The sequence below is a fragment of the Doryrhamphus excisus genome, linkage group LG16 (genome assembly GCF_037039965.1).
Source record: "Doryrhamphus excisus strain RoL-2023G ecotype Guam linkage group LG16, RoL_Dexc_Guam_v1.1, whole genome shotgun sequence".
NCBI classification, from domain to species: domain Eukaryota; kingdom Metazoa; phylum Chordata; class Actinopteri; order Syngnathiformes; family Syngnathidae; genus Doryrhamphus; species Doryrhamphus excisus.
Genome location: NC_136372.1, coordinates 1,434,710 through 1,461,992, shown reverse-complemented (window position 1 = coordinate 1,461,992; position 27,283 = coordinate 1,434,710). Strand labels below are relative to the sequence as shown.

At 46.8% G+C, this 27,283-nt stretch overlaps 2 protein-coding genes and 1 non-coding gene across 4 annotated transcripts; 2 read left to right on the top strand and 1 right to left on the bottom strand.

Annotated features, from left to right (window-relative positions):
- Positions 1-1,165: 1,165 nt before the first annotated feature.
- gfap (glial fibrillary acidic protein) lies at positions 1,166-6,328 on the top strand. Its single transcript, XM_058048522.2, has 9 exons — positions 1,166-1,694; positions 2,273-2,333; positions 3,805-3,900; positions 3,969-4,130; positions 4,213-4,338; positions 4,559-4,779; positions 4,869-4,912; positions 5,066-5,148; positions 5,374-6,328. The coding sequence occupies exons 1-9, from the start codon at positions 1,192-1,194 to the stop codon at positions 5,404-5,406; spliced, it is 1,329 nt and encodes a 442-aa protein (XP_057904505.2). The 5' UTR covers positions 1,166-1,191; the 3' UTR covers positions 5,407-6,328.
- A 3,190-nt stretch (positions 6,329-9,518) lies between these two features.
- On the top strand, positions 9,519-27,101 carry kcnh6a (potassium voltage-gated channel, subfamily H (eag-related), member 6a). 2 transcript variants are annotated; one of them, XM_058048414.2, is made up of 16 exons: positions 9,519-9,977; positions 12,009-12,239; positions 12,917-13,066; positions 13,561-13,664; positions 14,642-14,951; positions 15,050-15,252; positions 20,169-20,594; positions 21,317-21,734; positions 21,824-22,023; positions 22,111-22,363; positions 22,823-23,016; positions 23,396-23,495; positions 23,571-23,858; positions 23,932-24,112; positions 24,849-25,056; positions 25,141-27,101. In XM_058048414.2, the coding sequence occupies exons 1-16, from the start codon at positions 9,902-9,904 to the stop codon at positions 25,408-25,410; spliced, it is 3,612 nt and encodes a 1,203-aa protein (XP_057904397.2). In that variant the 5' UTR covers positions 9,519-9,901; the 3' UTR covers positions 25,411-27,101. The 2 variants fall into 2 exon arrangements, with proteins under 2 accessions (XP_057904397.2, XP_057904396.2); XM_058048413.2 differs by having other exon boundaries at positions 9,520-9,977; positions 23,929-24,112.
- trnac-gca (transfer RNA cysteine (anticodon GCA)) lies at positions 24,175-24,246 on the bottom strand. Its single transcript has one exon. It is a non-coding gene; the product is annotated as a tRNA-Cys (tRNA).
- Positions 27,102-27,283: the final 182 nt, after the last annotated feature.

Below are 27,283 nucleotides of genomic sequence, written 5' to 3'. Positions count from 1 at the left end.
AAGGCTTCACACAGGACTGCAATGTATTTGTGGCAACACTTCTATGATGTCACGTAATTTGCATAAATGAACCATTATGAGTCAAAAATGTGAATAGCATGTTTAAAAGCACAAATGAACTGTGACTGCTTTATAATGTTCTCATTCAGATCCCTCCTGCTACATCTTCTTATTCTCTGGCGTAGTAGGTGCTTTTCCCGTCGTTTACCATGACTGTAGTAGTACATGAATCCAGACCCACCATCCGCCAAGTACCAACCTGGTAAACATCCACATCCGAGTGAAGTCCGTCACTGTACCGCATGCGTTGGTCATGTGACCTCGGCGTGGAATGTTGTTTTTTTTGGGTGCTTGACAGGATTCCTGCTGACATGCAGACTGGACCGGTCCTCTTTTGTGGCGCTGCTCGGCTTGGACCCAAAGGTGCTGAGTCATGGCGCTGCTCTGCTGGTAACTATTAAGATTGACAGTCCTCATCTTCGTCACTCATCTTTTGTTGTTTTTATGACATGACACCTCAGAGACAGGAAGTTCACTGTGCTTATAACCTTGTGGCATGGAAACAGGAGTTCAGAACAATCTTCCTCATTGTTAATCCCCCACTCACATGTAAAATAGAGTCATAAAAAGGTGGAACAAGTCGTTGTCTTGCAGGCTCAGGTTCATCTGGAACGAAAAAAACTTTTCTTTTCCCTGGTAGCAGCGCACCGAATCCATGACCTCTTGTATTCATTAGCATTCAGCCTAGCGGTCGGGACCAGAAGGGTCCCAGAATTCCCTAAAACACCTGTACATTACACATATTGACCAGTGTTCCATATTTGAAGCCTTTCAGTTTTGAGATTATGGATGGGGTGCACGTTCTTGGTCGCTTTGTGCCTTCATATTGGGGGGGGCAGGACACAAGGATTCTTTTCCTATGAGCTGGACCCAAAAGGAAGAGTGGGGGTGGGACAAAGGGGGTGAAAGGCAGCCAAGAGAAATTTGGACTTGAGTGGACGAGCACAAACAATCGCCTGAAGGCAGCACATTGAGGATGGCATAGAGCCCCCCCCAAGCCCCCCACCCCCACGCTCCTTTTTGTCCCTTTCACTGCCAGAACCTCTCTCCGCCCCCCTGCCCTACCCTGTGGCCCCCTCCTGTTGTGGACTCTATAAAAGCGCTGGTTCAGATTCAGTTCTAGTGGCCAACATGGAGAGTCACAGAGTCCAGTCTTCCTACCGGAGGCGTTTTTCCCCCCAGGCCGCCAGCGGCATCATAACGGGGGTCCGCGTGGGGGGCCTCACCTCCAGCCGCCTCTCCTGGCACCACGGCAGCCCCCGCACCTTCGCCCACTCCAGCCCAGTCCAGCGGAGCACCCCGCAGGGCCCCGTGGAGAGACTGGACTTCTCGGCCGACTCGCTGCTGAAGGCCCACTTCAAGGAGACGCGCACCAACGAGAAGGTGGAGATGATGGGCCTCAACGACCGCTTCGCCAGCTTCATCGAGAAGGTGCGCGTGCTGGAGCAGCAGAACAAAGTCCTGGCAGCCGAGTTGGCCCAGCTGAGGGGGAAGGAGCCCGGCAGGGTGGGCGACATCTACCAGGCCCAGCTCAGGGAGCTCCGGCAGCAGGTGGCCGACCTCGGCACCGACAAGGCCCGCGTGGAGATCGAAAGGGACAACATGGCAGCCGACGTGGCCGCGCTCAAGCAGAGGTGGGTGGGGCCGGTTCCCAAAAGTTGACGTTATTTCTGTATTTGAGGGCATTGGTATGCGGATCTGTTGTCATCATGGTTTGGAATTTGGGCGCCCCCCAAAGCCCCCAAAGCTTTCCTCCCAGGTCCCTCTTTCACAAACTTGATCCAGCCTGATTCCATTGGCTGAGTGGAGAGGAACGAGGCCAGCACAATAGTGCACCCTCTCCCGAACCCCCACCTTACAAAAAGCTCAGCAGATGTTCTTCAGTGGCTCAGGGTCAAAGTTCACCAGAGTCCATTATCAATGACTCTCCTTCGGTGCTGTTTGGATCTCTCTCTGTGGGGGAACTCCATCCCGTGGGAACGTTTGTGGCTGTTATTTGGGGTGAAATGTGTAATGATGCATGAGCTCCTCCTCCTCCTTCTCCTCCTCCTACTGCCAGTAAAATGGAATTGCGCTCCGAGACCTCCACCAAGGTCTCAGTCGTAGCAGTAGCTATCGCCATCACATCATGACACGGCGTAACGCTAATCATATTACATCATCTTTATTCATCCAGGTTGCATTTCATGTTGTGTTTGTGTGTTCTGTTGAGGTTGCATGACGAGGTGGCCCTCAGGCAGGATGCAGAGAACAACCTGAATGCCTTCAGACAGGTAACCAGCGTCATGGAACTCACATTTCAGCTTGCCAATCAGCAATACTATAGAAAGTCAACTCAGATGTGTTCTTTAGAGTAGTCAGTGTACAGCATGCACAGCAGTATTCATTTACTACCCATGACTGTCTAAATGTGGACCGGTTTCCCGAGGGAAATGACAATGACACTTTTAGAGAATTTAGCTTTCCACAGCTCCCTCATGGTTGGCAGCACTCGTGCATCCCCAGACTGTGACACCACCACAACCAAGAGAGTGGCTCTTCAACATGTCACAGTAAATGTTGGAATTCATCTTTCCCTGTGGTAAACCACAGTTCCCCCATGGCTGGCAGCACTCGTGCAGCCCCAGACTACGGCACTCCCACAACCAAGAGCGTAGCTCTTCAACATGTCACAGTAAATGTTGGAATTCCCTTTGATGAACCACAGTTCCCCCATGGTTGGCAGCACTCGTGCATCCCCAGACTGTGACACCACCACAACCAAGAGAGTGGCTCTTAAACATGTTACAGTAATGTTGGAATTCATCTTTCCCTTTGAACCACAGTTCCTGCATGGCTGGCAGCACTCGTGCAGCCCCAGACTATGGCACTACTACAACTAAGAGCGAGGCTCTTCAACATGTCATAGTAAATGTTGGAAGTAATCTTTCCCTTTGATGAACCACAGTTCCCCCATGGCTGGCAGCACTCGTGCAGCCCCAGACTATGGCACTACTACAACTAAGAGCGAGGCTCTTCAACATGTCATAGTAAAGGTTGGAATTAATCTTTCCCTTTGATGAACCACAGTTCCCCCATGGCTGGCAGCACTCGTGCAGCACTACCACAGCCAAGAGAGTGACTGTTCGATTGACTGTTCGACGTGTCACAATCAATTTTTGGAATTCAGCCTTCCCTTCAATGAACCACAGCTCCTGTATGGCTGGCAGCACTCGTGCAGCCCTGGAAAAGGCGAGAGACAATTATCTTGCTACTCTCTTGTCTTGGAATTCATTTTTTCTACGATGAGCTGTAGTTCCCCCGCTGCCAGCAGCACTCGTGCAGCCCCAGACAATGACACCCTCTGTTGGAATGACAGCACTCGTGCCCAATGTTTGACTCGGGGCAACTCACTTATTTAGACAGAATGGTTGCGATTGGACTTATTTTCATAAGTGGTACAGAAAATACCATACTGCTGTACAGGCTATACACTGACTACTCTAAAGTACTCTACAGCCACAAGGAAGTGATGTCATGTGTAGACCTTATAGTATCATTCAGGAAGTGATGTCATGTGTGGACCTTATAGTATCATTCAGGAAGTGATGTCATGTGTAGACCTTATAGCATCATTCAGGAAGTGATGTCATGTGTAGACCTTATAGTATCATTCAGGAAGTGATGTCATGTGTAGACCTTATAGCATCATTCAGGAAGTGATGTCATGTGTAGACCTTATGTATGGTATCATTCATAATGCAGGATGTGGATGAAGCGTCTCTGAATCGAGTCCAGTTGGAGAGGAAGATTGAAGCTCTGCAGGATGAGATTGACTTCCTGAAGAAGATTCATGAGGAGGTCAGCGTTATTATATTTGTGTTCTTATGAAGGAGAACCCCTGTGAACGTTTCCACACTTGGATGTAGGAGCTCCAGGAGCTGCAGCAGCACATCATGGCCCAGCAGGTCCATGTGGCCATGGATCTCGCTAAACCGGACCTGACCGCTGCTCTGAGGGACATCCGGGTCCAGTATGAGACCATGGCTTCTTCTAACATGCAGGAGACGGAGGAGTGGTACCGCTCCAAGGTCAGATGGATGCAACGCTGTGTACACACACACACACACACACACACACACACACACGCTAACAGGCTGTTTGCTGTCACAGTTTGCTGACCTGACAGATGCAGCCAATAGGAACGCTGAGGCCTTGCGCCAGGCCAAGCAGGAGGCCAACGAGTACCGGCGTCAGGTCCAAGTGGTCACCTGCGATCTGGAGGCACTCCGTGGAACAGTAAGACCACTAATGGATAAGAATCCCCCCAAATGTGCAGAACATCCATCCTTGCTTGCACACATTAGAGATGCTGGACCTGAGAGAAGGTCTGCTGGCCCGCCATCTTCCTTCATGGACTTGCTTTGTCCACCAGGAACCCTCTCATCCATGATTGATCCCAATATTTGAGTCCGTATTGTGTACCCAACATCCTGATGTGTCTTCTGTCCTCCTCGAGAACGAGTCCCTGGAACGTCAGCTCCGGGAACTGGAGGAGCGTTTCTCCATGGAGGCGGCAGGCTACCAGGACACGGCCAGCCGCCTGGAGGAGGAGATCCAGGGCCTGAAGGAGGAGATGGCCCACCATCTGCAGGAGTACCAGGACCTCCTTAACGTCAAACTGGCCCTGGATATCGAGATCACCACCTACAGGAAGCTGCTGGAAGGGGAGGAGAGCAGGTGGGATGTTCAAATAAATCAAAAAATTCCATCCAGTATTTTAAATATTATTATATCATATTTGTTGATATATTTGCTGTTTCTGTCAGGATTGTTATGCCAGTCCAGAGCTTCTCCAACCTGCATTTAAGAGGTAAGAGCACATTGCCGCCCCTCAGAGGAAAATATCGGTATTACAAGAGAAAATATGTTATTCATTCATTCATTCATTTTATTCTTTTTTTTTTTTAGTAAACCGTGACATAATTCGTGTGCCTGAAGTTTCCCGTCTTTTTCATGTTTTAAGATACTCTTATGGACACCAGAAGCCCGGATCTCCACTTGAAGAGGAGCATCCTGGTCAGAGCTGTGGAGGCCAGAGATGGAGAGGTAGAGTAACGCTTGTACCTCTCACTTTTGTCCGCTAGAGGGCGGTGTTAAAGCACCTCCGTAGTGTTTGACAACATTGACTTTTGACACCCTCAAGCTTTTTATTTTTATTTTTTTCTATCAAAAACAACCAGCAAAATAATTTGAAAAATTTTAAAAATATATTTAAATATTTTTATAAATTTTGTACTAATTTATTTTATATTTTTTGTGTTTTCTTTCCAGGTCATTAAGGACTCTAAGGCCACTGAGCATTAGTCTGTCTGGTCCTCCATGACAATATAGTAACTACTCATAACTACTGTACACCTTTTTTTAATCTTTATTTTTACAAAAATACAAACGTGTCCTACGATATATTTTCTTCAACATCACAATTTTTCCCCAACACTGCCATGACACTACTCTGATTCTAATGCTTTGTTAAAAAAAAAACAAAAAAAAACAGTGGACACTTTATTAGGTACACTAGTCTTCTGTCCCATAGAAAGAGTTCAATAGAGACATCATTTATTTTGATGAAGTGTACATTTGTTTCCAATATTTTGACAAAATATGACAACCAAAATATTAGGAAGGTTTCTGATTGTATTGTCAAATTTGCAAACATGCCAGAGTACTACGATGCCTGTTGGGGTACATTGTGGTGGTTTGCGTAGCCGGCCTTTTTAATGACTGATAGCTTGTGCGGGTGTACCTAATGTAGTGGCCAATGATTGTATGGACGGACCTGGCGGAGTTATTTTCCAAGCCGAATGTGACCTTTGCCCTCCAATAAGCACCGAGCGCATGAGTCGTAATCTGACTATTTGGACACACTGCAGAGTGGAACTTGGTGGATGGGTGGGTGGGTGGGGGGGATTGGGGGGGCGGGGGGGTTCTCTCATCCTCAGCGTGAAGCTCCAAGAAGGCCACTAATGAGAGTGCAGCTTTGTGGAGGCTGTCGGTCGCTGTCGCCACGGTTACACTGTTTGATTGGAGGCTTCCCATGTGACACCCCCCCCCCTTCCTTTCCCCCTGAATCCCTGGGAGACACTGTCTATTTGAGTCTTGCAGCAGCACACAAAAAATGGTCAAATCCCTAGGTGGTGTGATCAGGAGCTTCTTATGTACGTTTGCAGCTCCTCGTGGCTACAATAAAAGAACAACATGGTGGCATCCGATGGTCACATTGCTTCTTTGTTCTCATTCGTTTATTCCATCATTTTGAACAATATGAGCATGATTGATCTAATCAGCTCATTCTAAAGCGGAGATGCGTTTATTAAAATAATACAAAGAGGTTTTCTGTGCAGGTTATTGTGTGGCGCTGCTCTATAGGAGACCGCAACTCAATACAAAAGGTGGAACAATGCGCATAATTAGCCCCCTGTAGCCTTTTTGTACTACATTAAGTAGTACTGTATGCAACATACTGCCTGTCTATTAGTGGATCATATTAAAAAAAAAAAAATAGTTTGGACCCCCCCGCCCTACCCCCCACCCCCGCTGACCCTGATTGGCAGCTAACACATAAACTGTACAGCAGTAAGTGTAGAAGAACGCCATTTTATTCAAAACAACTTCATCCCCATCATAAATAAAGGAAGTACAAATTGTCTGTTCCAGGGTCAAACTGCGGCTACCATAAAAAGCTTTATAAAGCAGTGTAACTTTGTAACCTTTATTGTAACTCACGTGTTCACGTTGAAGTGTGTGTGGGGGGGGGCAGCAGGGGTGGGGGGTGAGTACAGTATGTACGTATATGTTCTTATCGCAGGAATGGAGGCTCTCTGTGGCTGTGATGGAAGCGACCCTGAGCAGAAGGAATTCCAGCCTGATAAAAGCTCTCCAAATCCATGAGAAGGATGGACTGGGGGGGAAGAGGGGGGGTAACCTTCCCACCCAGCCGTGTTCCAGCGTGGCGGGAAAGAGGTGGAGAGGTGGTGTCGTATCGTATTTTAAAGTGCGCTATCTTTGCTTGGCGAGGGTGACATGAGAACATCCGTCATGTCGTCTCCAAGGACAAAACGGGTCTCATCACGACGGTCCTGATGTGGAGCTCCAGGTGGGGCAGGCGGCACTTCGAGCGCCCCCAAAATATGAACTGTTGATACAAATAATGATGCAGCCTTTTTACAAAGTAAAATATCACAGCCAATCCTTTACATTTACGGCATGCGACCCTTTGGTCAGCCATGCCTGGGCTTTTCCAGTCCAGTCCAGTCCAATATCATGGGCGGTAGGGGGCTGGGGGGGCGGAGTCACCTGTGCACACCTGAGAGCAATCTTAATCAGGCCCTCTTAAGCCTTGCTGGGCGACTCGCTGTTTCGTGGGCTTCACTCTCAGCAGCTTTCTTTCGGGTTGCGGGGTGAGTGCGATGCTAGTATCCGTATATGCTAGTGTCCGTATAGGCTAGTATCCGTATAGGCTAGTATCCATGTACGTATGCTAGTATCCATGTACGTATGCTAGTATCCGTATACGTATGCTAGTATCCATGTACGTATGCTAGTATCCGTATACGTATGCTAGTATCCGTATACGTATGCTAGTATCCGTATACGTATGCTAGTATCCGTATACGTATGCTAGTATCCGTATACGTATGCTAGTATCCGTATACGTATGCTAGTATCCGTATACGTATGCTAGTGTCCGTATATGCTAGTATGCGTATATGCTAGTGTCCGTATATGCTAGTGTCCGTATATGCTAGTATCCGTATATGCTAGTATCCGTATACGCTAGTATCCGTATACGTATGCTAGTGTCCGTATACGTATGCTAGTGTCCGTATATGCTAGTATCCGTATATGCTAGTATCCGTATATGTATGTTAGTATCCGTATATGTATGCTAGTATCCGTATACGTATGCTAGTATCCGTATACGTATGCTAGTATCCGTATACGTATGCTAGTATCCGTATACGTATGCTAGTATATGTATGCTAGTATCCGTATATGTATGCTAGTATCCGTATACATATGCTAGTATATGTATGCTAGTATCCGTATATGTATGCTAGTATCCACATACGTATGCTAGCATCCGTGTGGCTTTTCCTACACCGCCTTTTTTTCTCATACGGCATTATCTTGCTTCCTCCTTCAGCCCACCCCCCCCCCAATGTTTCATGTGACTCTGCCCGCCATATTAGCTTTTGTTTTGTATGTTTTCTCTCTCACCTTCACTATTCAACCTGCTCCTGTCTTGCCTGCATCAGGGTCCGTCCACTGACTCCACGTCAACCCCAACAGGCAGGACAAACCCACCGAGGCGTGACATGGACACGTTACCCTCCAAATCAACCCCCACGGCCCTAAAAGCCTCCACAACAAAACTGGCCTTTTGAAGTATACTTTTACTAGTTTCTTTTGGCGTCGGTGGTGCTCCCTCATTGACCAAAGCAGTGAGTGCCTATAGTATGGTTGCTATGACGACACAGCCTCCACTCTCATCCCCAGGTGTGTCATCTCGGAAGTAAAAGCCGTTTGAGCCGTGGATTAGAAGGTCCTGGCCGTGTCGGCACGTCTCTTCCCTGTCTGGTTCCTCTCCCGAGCGAGCGTCACTCAATGGCGGACGTCGTCACCACCAGGGTGGAAAGGTCAACTTGTTACACTTTTTATTCTTCTTTGCTTCTGTTGCGCTCAAGACAGGACTGACTTTTATTTGATGAGGTGACGCGGCTGGCGTTCACACGAGGCAGGGACGCACCATGGCGGCTTATCGTGGAAGGAGCGTGATGGCGGCGGAGGATGCTGCTATTTTTAAGAGCTGTGATGTGGAGTGAAGCAGACTGGACTGATGGGGGTCTGCACTCTGTCAGCGCCAGACCCCCCCCCCCCATAAACCCACACGCCATTCAACAGTGCAGGTCAACACTTTCAAAATAAGGGTTTTTTCCACCCCCTCCCTGTAAGTGGAATGAGTTAGCTTTTACTCCACATTCTCTTTCTGCCTCCAAATCCAAGGGAGGGGGGGGGGGGCACTGCATTCCATAATTTCCAATTTGATATCATAATCTGATCAACTGAAAGGATGTGCAGACATCCTTCCAAATTTGAGTTGTTGAAATGAATCTTGTACACAGATTTTAATCTTGTTTTGTGTAACTATATCTTTATATTTGTACATATTTTGCTTTAATTAACTTTTTTCTTGTTTATCTAGAAAATATGTTGCATGCTTTTTATTTTTTATTTTATTTCTGAGCCGAGGTTATTGCCAACAAACTGATTGCAATGACGATTAGCGTATGGGTGAATAGCTCTTACGTTGAAAGGCCAAAATGAATCGATACTTCCGGTCTTTTGTGTTATCGCTAACTTGACGCGGTGTCTCCAGTCAAGCCGGGCAGTGGGAAGGCGGTGGGGGGAGTAGACGTGAACGCATGGTGGCTGTGAGGAGCTTCTTCCGAGCACTTTTTTTTTTACTTAGCTTAATGGAGAATGTTTCCGTTTTCGAGCTCAACTTCTAAAAAGTGTCGCTTTGTGACACTTTGGCAGCATTTCCGGTTTTTAAATGGCCCCTGAAATGGCGCGAAGTGCACCCAAGTGTATTTGGTATTGCTAGTGTTATTTCTGAGCGTGTGACCGCCAGCATCCTGTCGCCCTGGCAACCAGCCTTCATCTCCATCATCCTTCCGGCAGGCAGGCAGGCAGGCGGGGCGCGTTCCTCATCGGCTGCTTCGGATGCGAAGTCCTCTCGTCGCTCTCCACTTAAGACTTCTCATCTTCGCCTCGTTGCTAATTTTCCTCTTCCGGCAAGATGCCTGTGAGACGCGGTCACGTCGCCCTCCAGAACACTTACCTGGACACCATCATCAGGAAATTTGACGAGCAAAGTAAGTCCACCGACACTCGTGTTTTCATTTGGAAACATTTCTGTTCAAGTTTAATGAGGTAAAAAAAAGTGCTGACGTGACTTAAATGCACTTTAAGTCGTGTCGTGGCTGCTTTATGGCGTATTTCCTGTTTAGAAAAACAAAGAGATGCTCCTTTTTGTTCTTGATTACTTGAGAAAATGTGCTATTATGCTAACCGATAGAGTTGCCGAGAAATCGTCAAACTATGCCCCCTAATGGCTCAAAGTTGCATAGTCTCCACATTGGGTTTTTCTCCTCTGCAGAAAAACTCAAATATTCAACCTCTAAGTGTGAAAGTAATAAAAGAAAAGTAATAGCACACTTGACGAGTACGACACATCAATTTTGCTCTTGATTGCATGGGAATCCGATGACAAATGGTGCTGTTATAACGTTACGTATGAACGCGAAGGAACGTTTTTGGAAATGCCATTCAAAGAAATGACTAGTGGACTTTAAGACTGCGAAGCTATCACAACATATCATAGCAAGCCATTATATAATGGCACATGTGACAAGAACAAACACCCAAAGTTGCCAACATTAATTTTATCACGCAGCTCCGCCCCCTGGAGGCAAAAGATAGCATAGTCGCACTATGCTTCGATATGAACGTGCCCTTTGCGGATAAAGTAATATTTTTAAAGTCTGAGAAAAGTAATAGCACACTTGACAGGAAGAAGACCCTCCATTTTGTTTTTGATTGCACGTGAATCCGTCAAGAAATGATGCTGCTATTACGCTGCATCTGAAATCTGGCAATATTAAATGAACCGTTGTGAAACTACGCCCTCTGGTGGTTCTGAGTAGTATAGTCACGTGAGTTTTCTGACTTTACCTTCTGCTTTTTTGTAAGCTGTTGGGTGTAAGCTTGACAAAAACAATTTCCTTAGGTTGCACAAACATTCGTTGAGAAATGTTCCTATGTTGCAACTGCTGGCATCGCCCCTGCGTGCATGTGGAGCAGGTGAGCGCACGTGTGCTGCTTAGCAACCCCAAAGCGACGACGACGACCACAATGACTTGAATGGAAGAGGACCAATGATGAAAGCAGGCTTCATCATCACTAGAGGCATCAAACACTTGTTATCCTGATATTTTCCAGCCTGGCGTCGCAGACACCTGACATCTTTTGGTCATTAAAGAGCAGAAAAGCGGCCAGCTGATCCTCAGCCTCTCGGGAAGGACGTTGACGCTAGTAGCATTAGCACCTGGGAAAGGTGGGCTTGATGAGTTCCACTTGGTGTGATTACGTGCTTTCAAATTGGACACAACAAAAGGCTGCATCCAGCAGGCGTGTTCGAGTACAAAGAAAATAAGGAACACCTTGTACCTTTACTTCAAGACTGGAAATAACTAATATTTTTAACAAAGAAAAAGGTGCCACTAAGGTATTGCTGACACTAATAAAGTACCGAAGCAAGGAGCTAAATGCTAGTTTGCTAGCTAGTAAACGCTAAAGCAAAACCTACTCTTTTCCCTTCATTTATGTGAAATTATCTATTTTATTTATAAATATATAAAGGGGGTAATGACACAAAATGTATTATTTTATTTATTGTTAATGAAGTGATTTTGATGCAAGAAATGCGAGTTAAGTTAAAGTTAGCCACATTCAAATGACCATAGCTAGCTTAGCTTGTGACTAGCCTAGCACACACACACACACACACAGAATCTTCCTATATTGATCTATTAATCTATTATGTTGACAGAAAATGTTAGGTTAAATGGAGTGTCAAACTAAAGTAGTAATTAGCAGCATTTGCTAAAGCTACATTGGGCTTGTTGACGTTTACCACTTGAGTCATTAAGGCTAAACTGTTGTAGCTAGCTAGCCACAATGTAGTCCCAATTAAGACTATAGGATCTGTGCGGTGTGGATAAGGTATATTAGGGGCCGAGCACTGAGAGATAGCGGTGTAAAGGCCCTAATAATAATAATAATTATTATTATTATTATATCAATATAAACAAAGGAGTTACTTGTGACATGGCTCTCTTTTCCAGATCGCAAGTTTGTGATCGCCAACGCCCAGATGAAGAACTGCGGCATCATCTACTGCAACGAGGGCTTCTGCCAGATGTTCGGCTTCACCCGGGCCGAGATCATGCAGCAGCCCTGCACCTGCCAGTTCTTGGTGGGGCCCGGCACCATGAAGAGCGCCCTGGCCCAGCTGGCCCAGGCCCTGCTCGGATCTGAGGAGCGCAAGGTGGAGATCCTTTACTACGCCAAGGAAGGTACGGCAACACACGGTCGGATACGGAATTGTACTTCATGTATGTCCGTGTATATATTTATATATAGGTATATCACATGTATATCGCCACCTTGTGTACGGAGTTGGAACTACGAGCTCCATTCTTAGACTGTGCCTTTTTAATGTGTTTATTAACGAGGGCCAACATGTCATTAAAAAAAAGACGTATGAGAACCACAGGATGGATACCAGACTCCATGTTGTTGTTGTTGTTGTTCTGTAAGTTGAATGAAGCTCACGTTGTGTTGTTGGCAGCGAGAGCAGGTGGGCGGATTGTCCGCCTCAGTAACTCTTCAAAAAACACACATGCGGAAATCTCCATGGAAGCGGCCAACAACTCCCATTTTATCCCAAGGGTCCACTTATTTAGTGGTCATGATCACATTGTGTTTGTAATGGCACGTGTATTGTTGTCATGGCGACTAGCGTGTCAGCTCTTCACAACCAAATGTCACCGAGTCCTGGATGGTCTATTTTTAGACCTCCTGATAAGAGTTTTTATTTTTTGAACATATACAGTGGGCTTTTTTTTTCTTACCAGTGCTGGTGCGCTTCATTACCTCCCCCAAGCATGCCGTCCTTGGTTTTGTCATTTACCCTCATACTCTTGGCCTTGGTGGAGGTCTGCGCTCATACTGAACTGTGCTGCGTTCTCAGGCACCTGCAGACCCTGCATGGTGGACATCGTGCCCGTCAAGAACGAGGAAGGCGAGGTCATCATGTTCATCCTGGACTTCCAGGAGCTGGTCGACCCCTCGCTTAAGAAGTCGGGTCTGAGGCAGAGAGTGAGCCAAGGATGGGTCTACTGTGAGTACTTGCTCTGCTGGTCCTCGTTTAGCCAAATTTGGCTCCGGAAGGTTTACCCCAGGGTGACGTGATGTTCGGTAAGCACACCCGGCACCAGCAGACCTACAAAAAAAGCCTCAAGAAGCCACGCCCGAGCACAGGAAGTCAGCCATCTTGCTGTGACGCGTTTTACTTTTGTCTTATTTTTGATGCTCAGGTGCCTTGAAGTGACTAAAAACAGACAAAAGTCAAAGGAATTAAAAAAAACAATGAGATAAAATGAGACGGCAATGAAAATAAGGGGACGTCTGATGCATGTTTCCATCAGAACTTCCATCTGCAACATCGCTTGACGCAAGAAAACTTGACAGCTGGTGGAAATCTTCCATTGCCGTCTCATTTTGCCTCATTTTGTCTTTTTTTGTCACTTTCTATCACTTTTTTTGGTCCTATTTCTTCTAATTTCCTGACTTGAATCCAATTTTCCCGCACCAATCACTGTGTACCAACTTTAGGTAAGAACCGCAGGTTGAAGATGAGGCTGCCGGTGCTGCGCTCCGTGAGGCGTCCATCGCTGTCCGTGGATCAGTTGGAGGGGGTCGTTGTGGACTACCTGCAGGTGAGGAGGACCTGACATTGGTAGATACAGCATCTTTAAAAAAAAATAATGCTGACTATAAATCATGATTAATCATGATTAAAAAAATTACTGAATGTTAAAACATTAAAAACATAATAAAATAAATTCAGTAAAAAAATACAAGGAATGAAATTGTGGTTCCTGGAGGACCGCAATCTATCTGTGGCAACAACAATGCCATCTGCTGGGCGGCTTTGGAATGACAAACTACACAGACAGTCGGACCATGATGCATTCGTGAGCGAGGTAGACTGGTTAGCTCTCGTCGGACATTATCTCGTTTCATTTGACTTCCTCCGCTATAGAAAAATGATCTTAACAAGCGTGACCTTAAACGCCTCATGCTTGCGACGGAACACAACCGCCGTCTGTGTGTTGCCGCCATTCCCAGGCAACAGCGTGGTCACATGAACTTCCACGTGAAAGTGCCTTCCGACGGGACGGCAAAGAGAAGAATGAAACAAACCAACCATTCTCTGGCTGTTTGGACCATGTCACTCCTGACAGGATCCATGAGCTCATAACAATCCGGAAACCTCCTCCGTCAAGTCGGACACGTTTACACACGCAGCCTGGAACTGTCCTTTCTCCCATCGCTACTCCGGCGCACTCTACTAAACACTATTCCTAACTTTAGCACGTCAAATACGTCCTCCATTGGAAAGCTGACAAAATATAATTCAAATAAAAATATGAAATGTTTCCCACAGGACTGCAATCTATTTGTGGCATGGAGGTAATCATCAAATTACTATAATGTGGCTAAGATGCCATGGCTGATCCCTCCTGCTACATGTTATTCTAACAGCTATAGGCTATAAACGGAACTATCTGTAGCGACAAAGTGGCTAAGATGCCATGGCTGCCTTGTGCTACATGTTATTCTAACAGGTACCCCCATACCGTATTTACTTTACACACAATTCTTTCATCAAGTGTCACGTCTCGCCCCCCAGCCCAAAAGTGAAGACATCCCACTGAAGGAGTTCCGCATCCCGTCCAAGGAGAGCGGCATGCAGTCTGAGACGGAAGCCCTCATAGAACAGGACCTGGACCCCCCGCCCCCGGCCGCCCAGCCCCCCGCCAAGCGGCTCTCCCTGCTGACGGAGCGGCTAGACCCGGGCGCTCCCTTCCCCAGGGGGACTTTGCCTCGCACTGGTTCCCAGGACAGTGTCCGCAGCCTGAGACGCGCCTCCTCGCTGGATGATATCGATGGGATGAAAGCCGAGTGGAGCGCTCGGCCCGGAGAAGCCCGGAATAACAGCAGTGAGTCCCACGTAGGCCTCAATGAGTTGGTCACAACATTAGGTACACCCAGTGACATCCAACCTGTTCCTAATATTGTGGCTGACGTCTCGGTGCAGATCTGAAACCCAGCGCTCTCAACTCCACGTCAGACTCGGACCTGATGAGGCACCGAGCCATCAGGAGCATCCCGCAGGTCACACTCTCCTTCGGCTCCGACCGCGTGAGACCGCCCTCGCCCACCGAGATCGAGATCATCGCCCCCAGCAAGGTCAAAGATCGCACCCAGAATGTCACCGAGAAGGTCACTCAGGTCACACAGGTAATGATGAATGTTGTTCATGGGGGGGGGGGGCATAGTTATCAATCACAAACAATTCCAATCATTATGATAAAGATAGGCGGCACGATGGTCGAGTGGTTAGCGCGCAGACCTCACAGCTAGGAGACCAGGGTTCAATTCCACCCTCGGCCATTATCTGTGTGGAGTTTGCATGTTCTCCGGGTACTCCGGTTTCCTGCCACATTCCAAAAACATGCTAGGTTAATTAGCGACTCCAAATTGTCCATAGGCATGAATGTGAGTGTGAATGGTTGTTTGTCTATATGTGCCCTGTGATTGGCTGGCCACCAGTCCAGGGTGTAGGTCCCGCCTCTCGCCCAGCACCCAGCAAAATGAATGAATGAATGATAAAGATATACCTCCATAGTAGAGTATCGCAGTATAGTGTGTACAATCATTCCAGATTTGATCCACATTTGGCTGCAGTGTAAATGGGAGCATATTTGAAATCCGGATGAAACCTTTTCCCAATCCTGGATGTGGCTTTTGTTGAAGTGTTATCGTCTTTCATGTGACATTTCGACATCGGTCTTTGCTTCCCGCCGTCTCGCTGCCTGCTGGTAGACATCGTCTCCCCAGCCGCTTCACGTTTCTAACGAGCTCGTGCGACAGGCTCAGGTCGTTAAGCGACACCGCCCCTGTCGTCTGCGCTTGGGGGGCAGCCGGCGTGTCTATAAGTGGCGGTGCGAGGGCGCGAGAGCGGCAGAGGAATATTCCCACCTGAGGAGTGACGTGTCTTCACGCCATGGCGAGTTTATCATCTCGCTTGTTGGTTGCAGCTTCAGGACCGCAGTTGAATCTGAACACGTCATTTAACAAGAGCTAGGATGCCATCTCCTGTACGGAGTTGGAACTACAGGTCCTATTATAATGTGTCACACAAAAATCCACAGCTATGACATCACTACGTATGACGCCAGGGTTCTTTGAGCGAGATTCCGTGATGAGAGCGACGCCCATCGAGCGGCCGCTGCCGGTGACCTTGGCCTCTTGAGCTAATGGACGTGGAGGGCAGGACGGGGGAGCCGAACCTACCCTCTTCCGCCTCACTCTGTGCCCCCCCCCCACACACACCCCCGATACTGCCTGCTAAAACATGCGAGGTGTTGGTTCATATCATAGACATCCACTCGGACACCGTCCTACCCGACTCCCTTCCTCACATGGCTGTGTAAAGGGGGGCACAGCTGAGTGTCGCCCCCCCCCTTCAGGTCAGGATGTAGGTCACTAATTGGTCCCAACCAGAGGTCAATACTCCCTCGCTCTATCTTTCTCTCTCTCTCTCTTTCTCCACTAAAGCTGTTTTACGTGGAGAATATTTCACCCCACTGTGGTTTAGTGAAGCGTTTCTAAAGGCCTTTACATTTGTTATTGTTGCATCACGCTATCAAACCGGCGTCCACCGCCTTTAATTGCCTTTCGATTGGCACCTTACAAAAGAGAAATGAAGGTTGCCATTGATCGTCGCTGCTATCGATCGGTCTGCATAACGCCATTGAGTAGGAACGACTGGCTGCTACAGTGTGTGTGTGTGTGTGTGTGTGTGTTGTGTGTGTGTGTTAGGGCAGCTGCTTTGAGTATATGTACTGTAGCGCCCCCTGGCTTCTGAAAGGGAAATTTGAGGATTTTATTTAAAATGAATATTTCAAAATTGAACATTGACATATATTTCTTTAAAAAATGGCTTCAAAACTCGCAACACAAACTCACCGACCACTAGAGGAGAACGATACAATACGATACTACACATTTTGGTATCGACCCCATGCCAAGTAAATACAGGGCCTGTATCGTCAATACTTACCTTACATTTTTCAAGATTATTGAATGATAATCAGAATAAAATACAGAAAACACCATCAGAAAAAGGCCAAATAAAAATAATCATGTTTACAAATTCATTTATTAATTAATTTTATATGCTGCTTATCCTCACCCCCCTAATGGGGGTGTGCTGGAGCCTATCCCAGCTCACTTTGGACCCAAGACTGGTTGCCAACCAATAAATATACACAATTTTTAAAATATGAATATATGAATATGAATGAATGAATATATAAATACTGTTTGATTTGTAAAACGCTAGTATCATGCTCGTATCATACAATATGATACTGCTACTACCCTGTGAATCAACTCCATAGGTGTATTCTTGCTGATGGCGTGTTCCTAATATTGTGTCCGTCTTATCCGTCAACAAGCTGGGGAACATGTTAGAATCCACCACGTGTTACAAACATGATGCAGGGCACTGTGACTGCAGTAGCAAACATGCTAAGTTCATGTGTGATGCATGGTACGGGTGTACCTAATGAAGTGACCAGCGCTGCGGCGTCATATCACAACACAGTAGCACGCATGATGCAGGAGGCTGGGCCGGGCCACATGCGGCGGGGCCGGGGGGGGGAGGAAAATAAGGGAGTGAGACGGACGGACAGAGGTCGCCATCTCTCTCTCTCTTTCTCTCTCCCTCTCTCTCTCTCTCCTCCCCGCCTCAGTCTTCCTGTGTGCTGCTTAGCCTGAAGTGCACTTCGCCATGAGCTTCAAGCAGAAACTCCAGCCTGTGAGTAAATATTTTTATTTTGGAAAAAATCCTTTCTTCACACACACTTCATGTTTAGCGCAACACTCTCGCTCTCTCGCCAAGCTGCACAGGTGAGCAGCAGGAAGTCAGGTCAGACTGCTGTCATGTGACCTCATGAGGTCATCCATGTTTTTATTTACTTGCTGGTAAAATGCTGGTTTTCATATGCATAGAAGTTTTGTCGGCTTTTAGCTTGGATGACCACCCAAAAACCAGGACGGTCAGGCCTCAGAGTTGCCTTCAAAATGCCTTCTGAGTTCCGTATGTTTACCGTATGGATGGGAACTTGTCGTATCACAGTCGCTGTTTCTCAACTGGTGGGTCGGGGACCTGTAGCTGGGCTGGGGATCCATTCCGGGTGGGTCAAAATGACGTTAAAATATGTCATATACAGCCAATGTTTGTTTTTATTTTAAATGTGAAATTGAGTATTTTAGTCCTTTTTTTATGTTCATTGTACTAAATGATATGTAATTTTCATTTATGCACTGTCTGCACACACGCATGCATGTTCATTTTTTTGACAAAATGCCTTAATGAACTCCTCTAAAATGCACTTTGGACATGTAATTATGTGTATTTATGTTGCAAAAGATGATATTGGCAATTTAAAAAAACATATACATTTGCTTATTATAATTTAAGAAAATAAAATTAAATGAATACGTAAAAGCTTGTGTAGAAAAAATACTTGAAAGTGCAAAAATGATTGAAAATGAATAAAAATAAAATGAGTTAAAAATCAAACCAATAAAAATGACTGTAGAGTGTAAAAAAATTTTACCAATCAAAATAAAGATGCCATAAAAGTTTAAAAGATATAGAAATAAAAATGAATAAAACTAAAAATGAAAGTGGGTTGAAACTGAATGACCATTGGACTATAGGGTCCCGGGTTGAGACCAGTTGCGAACCCCTGAACTATAAACCAAAGGCATAAATTCAGATTCAGCCTTCTCGGAGCTCACGTGACTCGTTTTATTATGACTAAAATAATATCTCTTTGTTAACTGCCAATGGTGCAAAAATCCCCTTTTTAAAAGCTCCGGGATGGAGTAATCACAGAAATAATGTCTACTCTGTATTTTCTAGTCTTACTGGACGAATAAATAACTCCAAAATCACAACTATTGGCTTTGTAAACTAGTGAGTGGCCCACGGGGATTACATGATGTAATCAAAAAATAAAAATAAAAAAAACAAATGACGTGTAGTGCAATTCAACGGCCCAAATGAAAAAAAATCACTTTCTACAAAAAAACAAAACAAAAGAATACATCAGATGGAACAGAAACAGGACATGTCCTGGAAAACCAGGACGTTTGGGCACTATATTTGAACACTATTTTAATTGTGGATGATTGATGCTCTTTCTACTGAAAGTGAGAAAACTAGCGCTAATGTAAAGGTTAGCTCAATGCTAATTCAGCAAGCGCCATCCTGGTCCCGGGGAGCGTGCACTGTTAATTACAAAGCTGACAGGTTGCGTGCCAGCCGGTGCCGTGATCCCGGTTCTGGCCACGGTTACGAAACGGAGCCGCGTCGATAACTTGGCAATTGTTTGTGTTTACACTCTCATTAGCGCCTCGTCATCGTTGTTGTTTCCACGTGTGCTCGCCGGTGAGGCCAGAGGTCAGCAGGTTATTGTCCGCTTCTGGTTCTGGTCCGTGAGCCCCCCAAACCCTCAAATGGGTTAGATTTACGAAGCAAAACCTGAAGCCAACATGCTTCTGCCAGCCAAGGTCGTCATCGCTGATCCTAGCGGGACTTTTTGATTCCTTACCAAATATGGCCAAGCGGCCATTCTTGTATGGGAGCCCTGGAAGGTGGCTATTTTCAGCTAGCTGCTTTGCAGAGTGGAAAGACAACAACAATAGACTGGGACTTCCTGTGAGAGGTTCCTGTCACACACGTTGACTTTCATGCAAAGTCCGATGCAAATGAGGTGGAAGTCCGCGGGTCTGAGTCTGTGCGGGACTCAAGTCAGCCGGGGGTCACACGGTGGGTCAAAATGGGATCACATGGTCGGGAGGGAAGCAGGTGACTGTGGATGGTGGAGAACGTTGCTGGGTGGGAGAACCTCCTTCCTGCTGCTGTGGCGAGGGACGCCTGTTGATGCAACGCCACTTTTATTAGCAAAGTGGGTTATTTTTCCCTAAATGTATTAGTTTCATATTGGTTTGTTTATTAGTGAACAGCCATCTTGGATTCTTAAATACTACCTGAAAACTACTTTGTGTTGTATATAAAAGTAAAGTTATTGTATGTTTATTATTTTGAAATACTAACAAAACATCTTGCGGCTCTTCAGGTGTTGTCCCTGGGCGCCGACGTGCTTCCCGAGTACAAGCTCCAGGCCCCCCGCATCCACAGGTGGACCATCCTCCACTACAGCCCCTTCAAGGCGGTGTGGGACTGGCTCATCCTGCTGCTGGTCATCTACACGGCCATCTTCACGCCCTACTCGGCCGCCTTCCTCCTCAACGAGGTGGAGGAGGACCGCAGGAGGACGTGCGGCTACACCTGCAACCCCCTCAACGTGGTGGACCTGGTGGTGGACGTCATGTTCATCGTGGACATCCTCATCAACTTCAGGACCACTTACGTCAACCATAACGATGAAGTGGTCAGCCACCCGGGCCGCATCGCTCAGCACTACTTCAAGGGATGGTTCCTCATCGATATTGTGGCCGCCATCCCCTTTGACCTTCTCATCTTCCGCTCCGGCACCGAGGAGGTCTGTTCCAGGGTCAAACTGTGGCCATCACAAAAACTTAACTCGAGTTTTTAGTAGCATTCTTAAGTTTAATGATAAAAATGTGAAGGTTAGTTGAGAGGAACATCCTTTTTTCAAGTGTAAAAAGAAGTATTGTTAATATTTCAGATCCATGCCTACTCACACGTTTTTTTCTTTTCAAGAAACTTTATTTGTTTTTACAGAGCTTGCATAGAAAGTAGTATAATGGCGAGGGAAGGGGAAATACTGCTGTTGCTATTAATCCAGCAGAGGGCGCTGTATCACAGTCAATTGACTCAACATTTTCCAGCAGGAAGATGCTTTGATAAGACCCCCCCCTCAGTTTGTAATCCAAGACACAATCAATCCAAGATTAACTTTCCTAAATACATTTTGTAAATGTTCTTTTTCTAATTCGATGGATTTTATTCCCGTAATAACTTTTCCCCGCAACCTACTTTCACAAAAATTACAAATTTAGTTTTCTTATATTTTGACATTTCATATTTCAACATTATTCTGCTAAAATTACGGCAGTTTTTTCCATTGATGCTGCAAGGGTTCCTGGGGGGGGGGTCCAGGCTATTTCAATCTTCTTGTGAATTTTGTGAAACTTTATTGTAAAAAAAGAAAAACAGCACCATCTGGTGGGGCACTGCCCTCCTCGCTCCTAGAGGTTTTACTTTGCTTGTATGGCACTAACAAGATGGCGTCTCTTCCAGCCCCAGACCACCACACTGATCGGCCTGCTGAAAACGGCCCGGCTGCTGCGGTTGATGCGAGTGGCCCGCAAGCTGGACCGCTACTCCGAGTACGGCACGGCCGTGCTCTTCCTCCTCATGTGCACCTTCGCCCTCATCGCACACTGGCTGGCGTGCATCTGGTACGCCATCGGCAACGTGGAGCGCACCGGCTCGGCCCGCATCGGCGCCATGAAGATCGGCTGGCTGGACAATCTGGCCGAGCAGATCGGCAAACAGTACAACGACAGCGACGTGGCCTCGGGGCCGTCCATCAAGGACAAGTACGTCACGGCGCTCTACTTCACCTTCAGCAGCCTCACCAGCGTCGGCTTCGGCAACGTGTCGCCCAACACCAACCCCGAGAAGATCTTCTCCATCTGCGTCATGCTCATCGGCTGTGAGTCCAGCTTTCATTCTCACCTGGCGAAATCTGCAAAGAGCAGATGTTGAACATCCATCCATCAACGCCTCTCCGCCCCCCTGCAGCTCTCATGTACGCCAGCATCTTCGGGAACGTGTCGGCCATCATCCAGAGACTCTACTCGGGTACGGCCCGCTACCACACCCAGATGCTGCGGGTCAAAGAGTTCATCCGCTTCCACCAGATCCCAGGAGGCCTGAGGCAGAGGCTGGAGGAGTACTTCCAACACGCCTGGTCCTACACCAACGGCATCGACATGAACGCTGTGAGCGCGGACGTCCGACAGCGGCGGGGGGGGGGGTGACGTATTAAAGACGGACAATCTCTCACACTCTCCTTTGTCTCCATGCAGGTCTTAAAAGGCTTCCCCGAGTGCCTGCAGGCGGACATCTGCCTCCACCTGAACCGCAGCCTGCTGCAGCAATGCAAAGCCTTCCGGGGCGCCAACAAAGGGTGCCTGCGCGCTTTGGCCATACGCTTCAAGACCACCCACGCTCCGCCCGGCGACACCCTGGTCCACAGCGGGGACGTTCTCACCGCCCTCTACTTCATCTCCAGAGGCTCCATTGAAATCTTGCGTGAGGATGTGGTCATCGCCATACTGGGTGAGTGGTCTTCCTGTTTCCTTTCAGGAAGTCAGACGCCTCCACCAAGGCTTAGACCTTCTCTCCATCGCTTAAAGAAGCTGGGATCATGGTCTACATATTTTCTACTACTAGGTTATCTGATTACCGGAATTACAATTTCAAACGTTCCAGCGCTGTTCCCATTCCCAAATGGGATCCCAAATGTGGTGCGTTCCAAAAAATGGGAAGAAAAATAAAAACGTTGTTCCAACCTCTTTGCTGTAGGTAATCATGGCCTTCAAAGACCTTCACATCAAATGTCTTTGTGCTTGTGTTGCCTCGCCAGAGGTGTTTGGGCACGGCTCCACTTCCATTCCACAGCAGCATTGATCCCCGATAGCGCTCAAACACGGGCTGCCTTCCTCTTTTAGCTCCCATTCATTTAGCCTGCTCCCATCCGCTCCATCATCGGTGGCCTGCTCTTCTCGTCTTCTCCAGGGAAGAACGACATCTTCGGCGAGTCCCTCAGCCTGTGTGGGAGGCCCGGGAAATCCAGCGCCGACGTGCGAGCGCTGACCTACTGCGACCTTCACAAGATCCTGAAGGATGACCTGCTGGAGGTTCTGGACATGTATCCCGACTTTGCTGACTCCTTCTGGAACAACCTGGAGGTCACCTTTAACCTGACAGATGTGAGTGCCACTAGAGGGCGGGGAATGGCAGGAAAACACGTACCCTTCACACAATGTAGGCCTCATCCTGGGGCGGGGTTCTGGGTTCTGGCGGAACCACCTGCTTTTTACCTTGAAAGAACCATACAATGCACTGTTTTTGTCAAGGTGTGGTTCTGGGACCATAGACTGGGCAAAAGATGGGAACGTATATAGAGTTCAGATGTGGTGAATGGGGGGGGGGAGCGAGGCGGGGTCTTGATGATGTGGTGCTGGTTCCACATCCATGTGGGCCTTTTAAAAAGCCGCCATCAAAGCAATGATAGTGATTAAAGGAATCAATAACGTTAGGAATGCTTTGAATGTTTGTTTTTGAATGACTGAAGCTGCTATGTATCAGGCAGATCGAATAAACCAGCCAACCCCGAGCAAGGACTCTGACTGCGACTACAGAACCACGAGGCACCGCCGAGGATCCCCACGACGTCGAAACAGACCCGGTGAGCCATGACCCCATTTTTCTTTTAAAAATCTCTCCAGAAAACATCTCATCAGTCGCTCAACTCCTGCTGCAGACGGCATGGACCGAGAGGACCCCTACCCGGATCAGTCGTGTCCGATGGTCAACCATCACCGAGGCCCCCTTGCAGGATCTCGCTGGGACGGGCGATGCAGCAGTGACAGTTTCTCTTCCGAGTCCAGCGACGAGGATATAAAGCATGTGAGATCCAGCAAGGCAGACCCGTACCCCTCCTCTGGAGACACCAGAGACTACCCCCCAGCAGTCATCAACCTCCTGCCTCACAGCAGACCCTCAGCCGCCATCGGAAAACCCGTAGACCTTGGAGGTCCACCGTACTCGGGTGACCAGTCAGCCACCATCTATGAAATCTGTTGTTGTTGTTATTGTGTAAAAATCTGTGGTTCCCACAGCAGCCGTTCCCGTCAGCATGTCAGGCCTGTACGGATACTGGCCGGACCGCAGAGCCAGTCAGTTCTCTGAGACCCAGAGGCGGTCATCATCAGCCAGAAACAGTTTCCACCCTCCCCCCTGTGCCGAAGATCGTCCCAGTGAGCTGGAGTCCAGACTGGAGCTCCTGCAGTCCCAGTTAAATCGGTGAGACTTTTTGAAAGTCATTACTGAAAATAATTATTGTGATGCAAAAAAATAAAAAAATGAGGGGGCACCCGGATTTGAACCGGGGACCTCTTGATCTGCAGTCAAATGCTCTACCACTGAGCTATACCCCCAGTCGGCATTATAGTAAACCCATTCAGATTTTATCCAAAGCTATTCAGATGGTGTCTTTGTTTTAAAACAAGCGAACAAGACTTACGTTTAAAAACAAACGTCACAAACTGACGTCAGCCGTGAGCTTCGTGTGCGTGTGCGCGCTACAGAGACATCTAGTGGGCTTTTGGGAGAACTGGCATTTACCTGAATCGCTTATTCTACACACTTGTCTCCAAAAGCTTGCTTCTGCGGAACATTGCTGCCCTCTATAGCCCATACACCGAATAGCAGCTTGGAACCATACAATACTAGGATCTGTTCATTTATTGTTTTGGGACATTGTTTGATAATTCCTGATAAAATGCATAAGGACGATCAAGGGCGCCCTCTGTTGGTTGCTATTAAGTAGTTCTCAGTTTTCATTCAAACACTACAAGTCTTTTCCACCAAGGGACAAATAAATAAAAACTGCTAGATTAAAGATGATAAAAGCAATCCAATGTCGGCCATAATATATGCCAATCTGTGTAAACAACACATTCACATCTTACTTTCAGTGACAAACGAGTGGAGTCCCTAATAAACTATTTCATTAACGTCCATGATGTGATTGATGAAGGCTGGAGACCAGAATGACAGCAGACATCACCGTCATCCTGCAGCTCCTCCAAAGGCAGATGACGCCTGTGCCCCCCGCCTACAGCGCCGTGTCGCCCGGCCCTCACCCGCCTCACCCCGCCACCTTATACGGCAGCGGGCCGCAGACCATCCACACCGTCGCTGCAATGCAGCCGGTCCAGATGGACAGCACCGCCTCGCTGCTGCAGGTCTGTACGCTTCTTGACACACGTGATCAAATGGTTCCTCTTCTACCTCCTAACATGTCCGACTTTACGACCAATTCCTCTCAGAGTCCAGACTCTGATGTCAAGCACAAGTCCAAGGACTCGCTGTCCAGCGGGATCCACGTCACGGTGGCCTCTGATGACACCATGTCAATGTCCCCCGAGGCGGAACCCCCACGTCTGCCCTGTGTGGACCTCACGCCTCCTCAGCTGGAGCCTCCGCCATTGCTGTGTGGCAGCCAGCGCTTCCCCTCCCTGCCCGAGCACCTGGAGACCTCCTCGCAGGTTCAGGAGATCCAGAGGCACGTCTCGGACCCCGTCCTTCCTGGAAGCTAGAACACCACCACCCGGAAGCCTGGACTGTTTGGACTTGTTCCACACGCTTCCTCCTCATCTTCCTACCAAGGAGTATCACAGCCACACTGAAAATGAAAAAATACTACTTTTAAAAGTCAAAGTTTTATGAGACTATGAAATATTCTGAGGAAAAAAGTTATAAAATATTACAAAAATTCCAAGAATGAACTTGAAATATTACAAGATGACTAAATGACATTTTGTTGTCATTTAGTCCAAGTTGTCATTTTTAAGAATAAAGATACAGGTTTAACTTAATAGGTCATAATTTTATGCCATAAAGTCGTAGTATTATGAAATAAAGTTGTCATTGTACAAGAAAAAAGAACAATTATGTGAAAGAAATTGTATTTTTAAGTATAAGTATAAGTAAATAATAGTGCAAGAAAATTACTCCGAATATTACAATAGTTTTATTATACAAAGGTAGGTGAAGACATTTACCCTATAATGTTAAATACTGTTTTACACAAGTGACATTAACAGGCTAAAAGGAGCTTGTTACGTTTCAAACTTGACCACTTGGCAACATCACTATCCTAGTTTTTTTCTTTTCAGTGTGGCCGGAATACTACACATTCCCAAACTACCCTCATAGGGACTCCACAGCGCCCTCTGTGGCTTCTCTGCGCCAATGTCAGTCTTTTGATAAGCGACTCAACAGCGACCTCTGTGGCCTCTCCGCGCCATTGTCCCTCCTCACAATTGTTGCACCCAAAGAGATTATTGTTCTAAAGAAGACATTATGTGATTATTTCAAAGAAGAGATGTTTGATGGAGGTGGAAGCTTTGAAAAGAAAAGTACACTTTTTTGCACATTTAGACATCAAACACGAAGAAATGTCACTTGTAGTATAAACTATGATGAGCGTGAAAAGTGTGAGTTTGTGTGTTTTTGCCGCTTTTGGTGGCACACTGGAGAAGTCTTTGGTGGACTCGTGACTTTCATCCCGCCTTTCTGACGTCTTTGCTCCACGTTTTAAATGCATTAGGAAGAAATCAACTTCTTGTGGCACTTAGTTCTGTTTTCACAAGGTGATGTGTGCCAAAAGTCATTTTGACTCACAGATGTTGAAGGCGTTGGTCACTGTCTATCAAAAACCAGAGATGCTGCGTCCTTTGTGATGACTTTTTAAAGAAGTTTATAATCTTCTGTAAAGCACAAACTCCTGCTCTTTTTTTTAGATTAAAGACATACAGTTCAACCAGATTGCAGTGTTTCCTACGCATTAATTTATTTCTGCAATAATATTTGGATAGCTTCGTTTTGCTTTTTATGTCATTGCTCACCTTTTTTCTAACAGCGTCATAACAACGGCATGCGCATGCGCGAAGGCCAATTATGCAAATTAGATGCCACCCATTTCGATAAATAGATAGCTGTAGCTAACTCCAGTGAAGCTAATGCTGTGTCGTGCTCACACTTTTATCTCAAAACAAAAGCAATTATGTCTGTTGAGTGGAACCTAACTTAACACATGACATGAAAACTACCTTGCGGGGGTAAAAAGCTTGAAGAACAAGACTTGACGGAGTATGGTGACTTTTGTAGGCTGGTAGCTAATGATAGCTAACACTTACCGGTATGTGTGACAGGTAGACGGCTAAGCTAACAACCGAAACAATAATTGATTTAATCAGACGAGAGCAGCCTTTCTCAGCGGTGGAAGTTGGCCAAAATTTCCTTTGTTGTCTTCAAAAAGTAAGTAAAATGTTTTTGTCTAATTGAAAGTGATTTTATGCTTCCTTTTTTTCCTATATCGCCAGTAGCACCCATAAAAATCATGTTCACAGGCTAAGAAATATCACGATTCAAATCATTTGTTGATATCAATAGCAATAAATCAAAGTA

Coding starts and splice junctions, on each gene's coding strand:
- gfap (XM_058048522.2), top strand. CDS start 1,192: ATGGAGAGTCACAGAGTCCAGTCTTCCTACCGGAGGCGTTTTTCCCCC. Junction 1,695..2,272: donor GTGGCCGCGCTCAAGCAGAG/GTGGGTGGGGCC, acceptor TGTTCTGTTGAG/GTTGCATGACGAGGTGGCCC. Junction 4,339..4,558: donor TGGAGGCACTCCGTGGAACA/GTAAGACCACTA, acceptor GTCCTCCTCGAG/AACGAGTCCCTGGAACGTCA.
- kcnh6a (XM_058048413.2), top strand. CDS start 9,902: ATGCCTGTGAGACGCGGTCACGTCGCCCTCCAGAACACTTACCTGGAC. Junction 23,496..23,570: donor ACGACGTCGAAACAGACCCG/GTGAGCCATGAC, acceptor CTCCTGCTGCAG/ACGGCATGGACCGAGAGGAC. Junction 24,113..24,848: donor CTGCAGTCCCAGTTAAATCG/GTGAGACTTTTT, acceptor TGATTGATGAAG/GCTGGAGACCAGAATGACAG.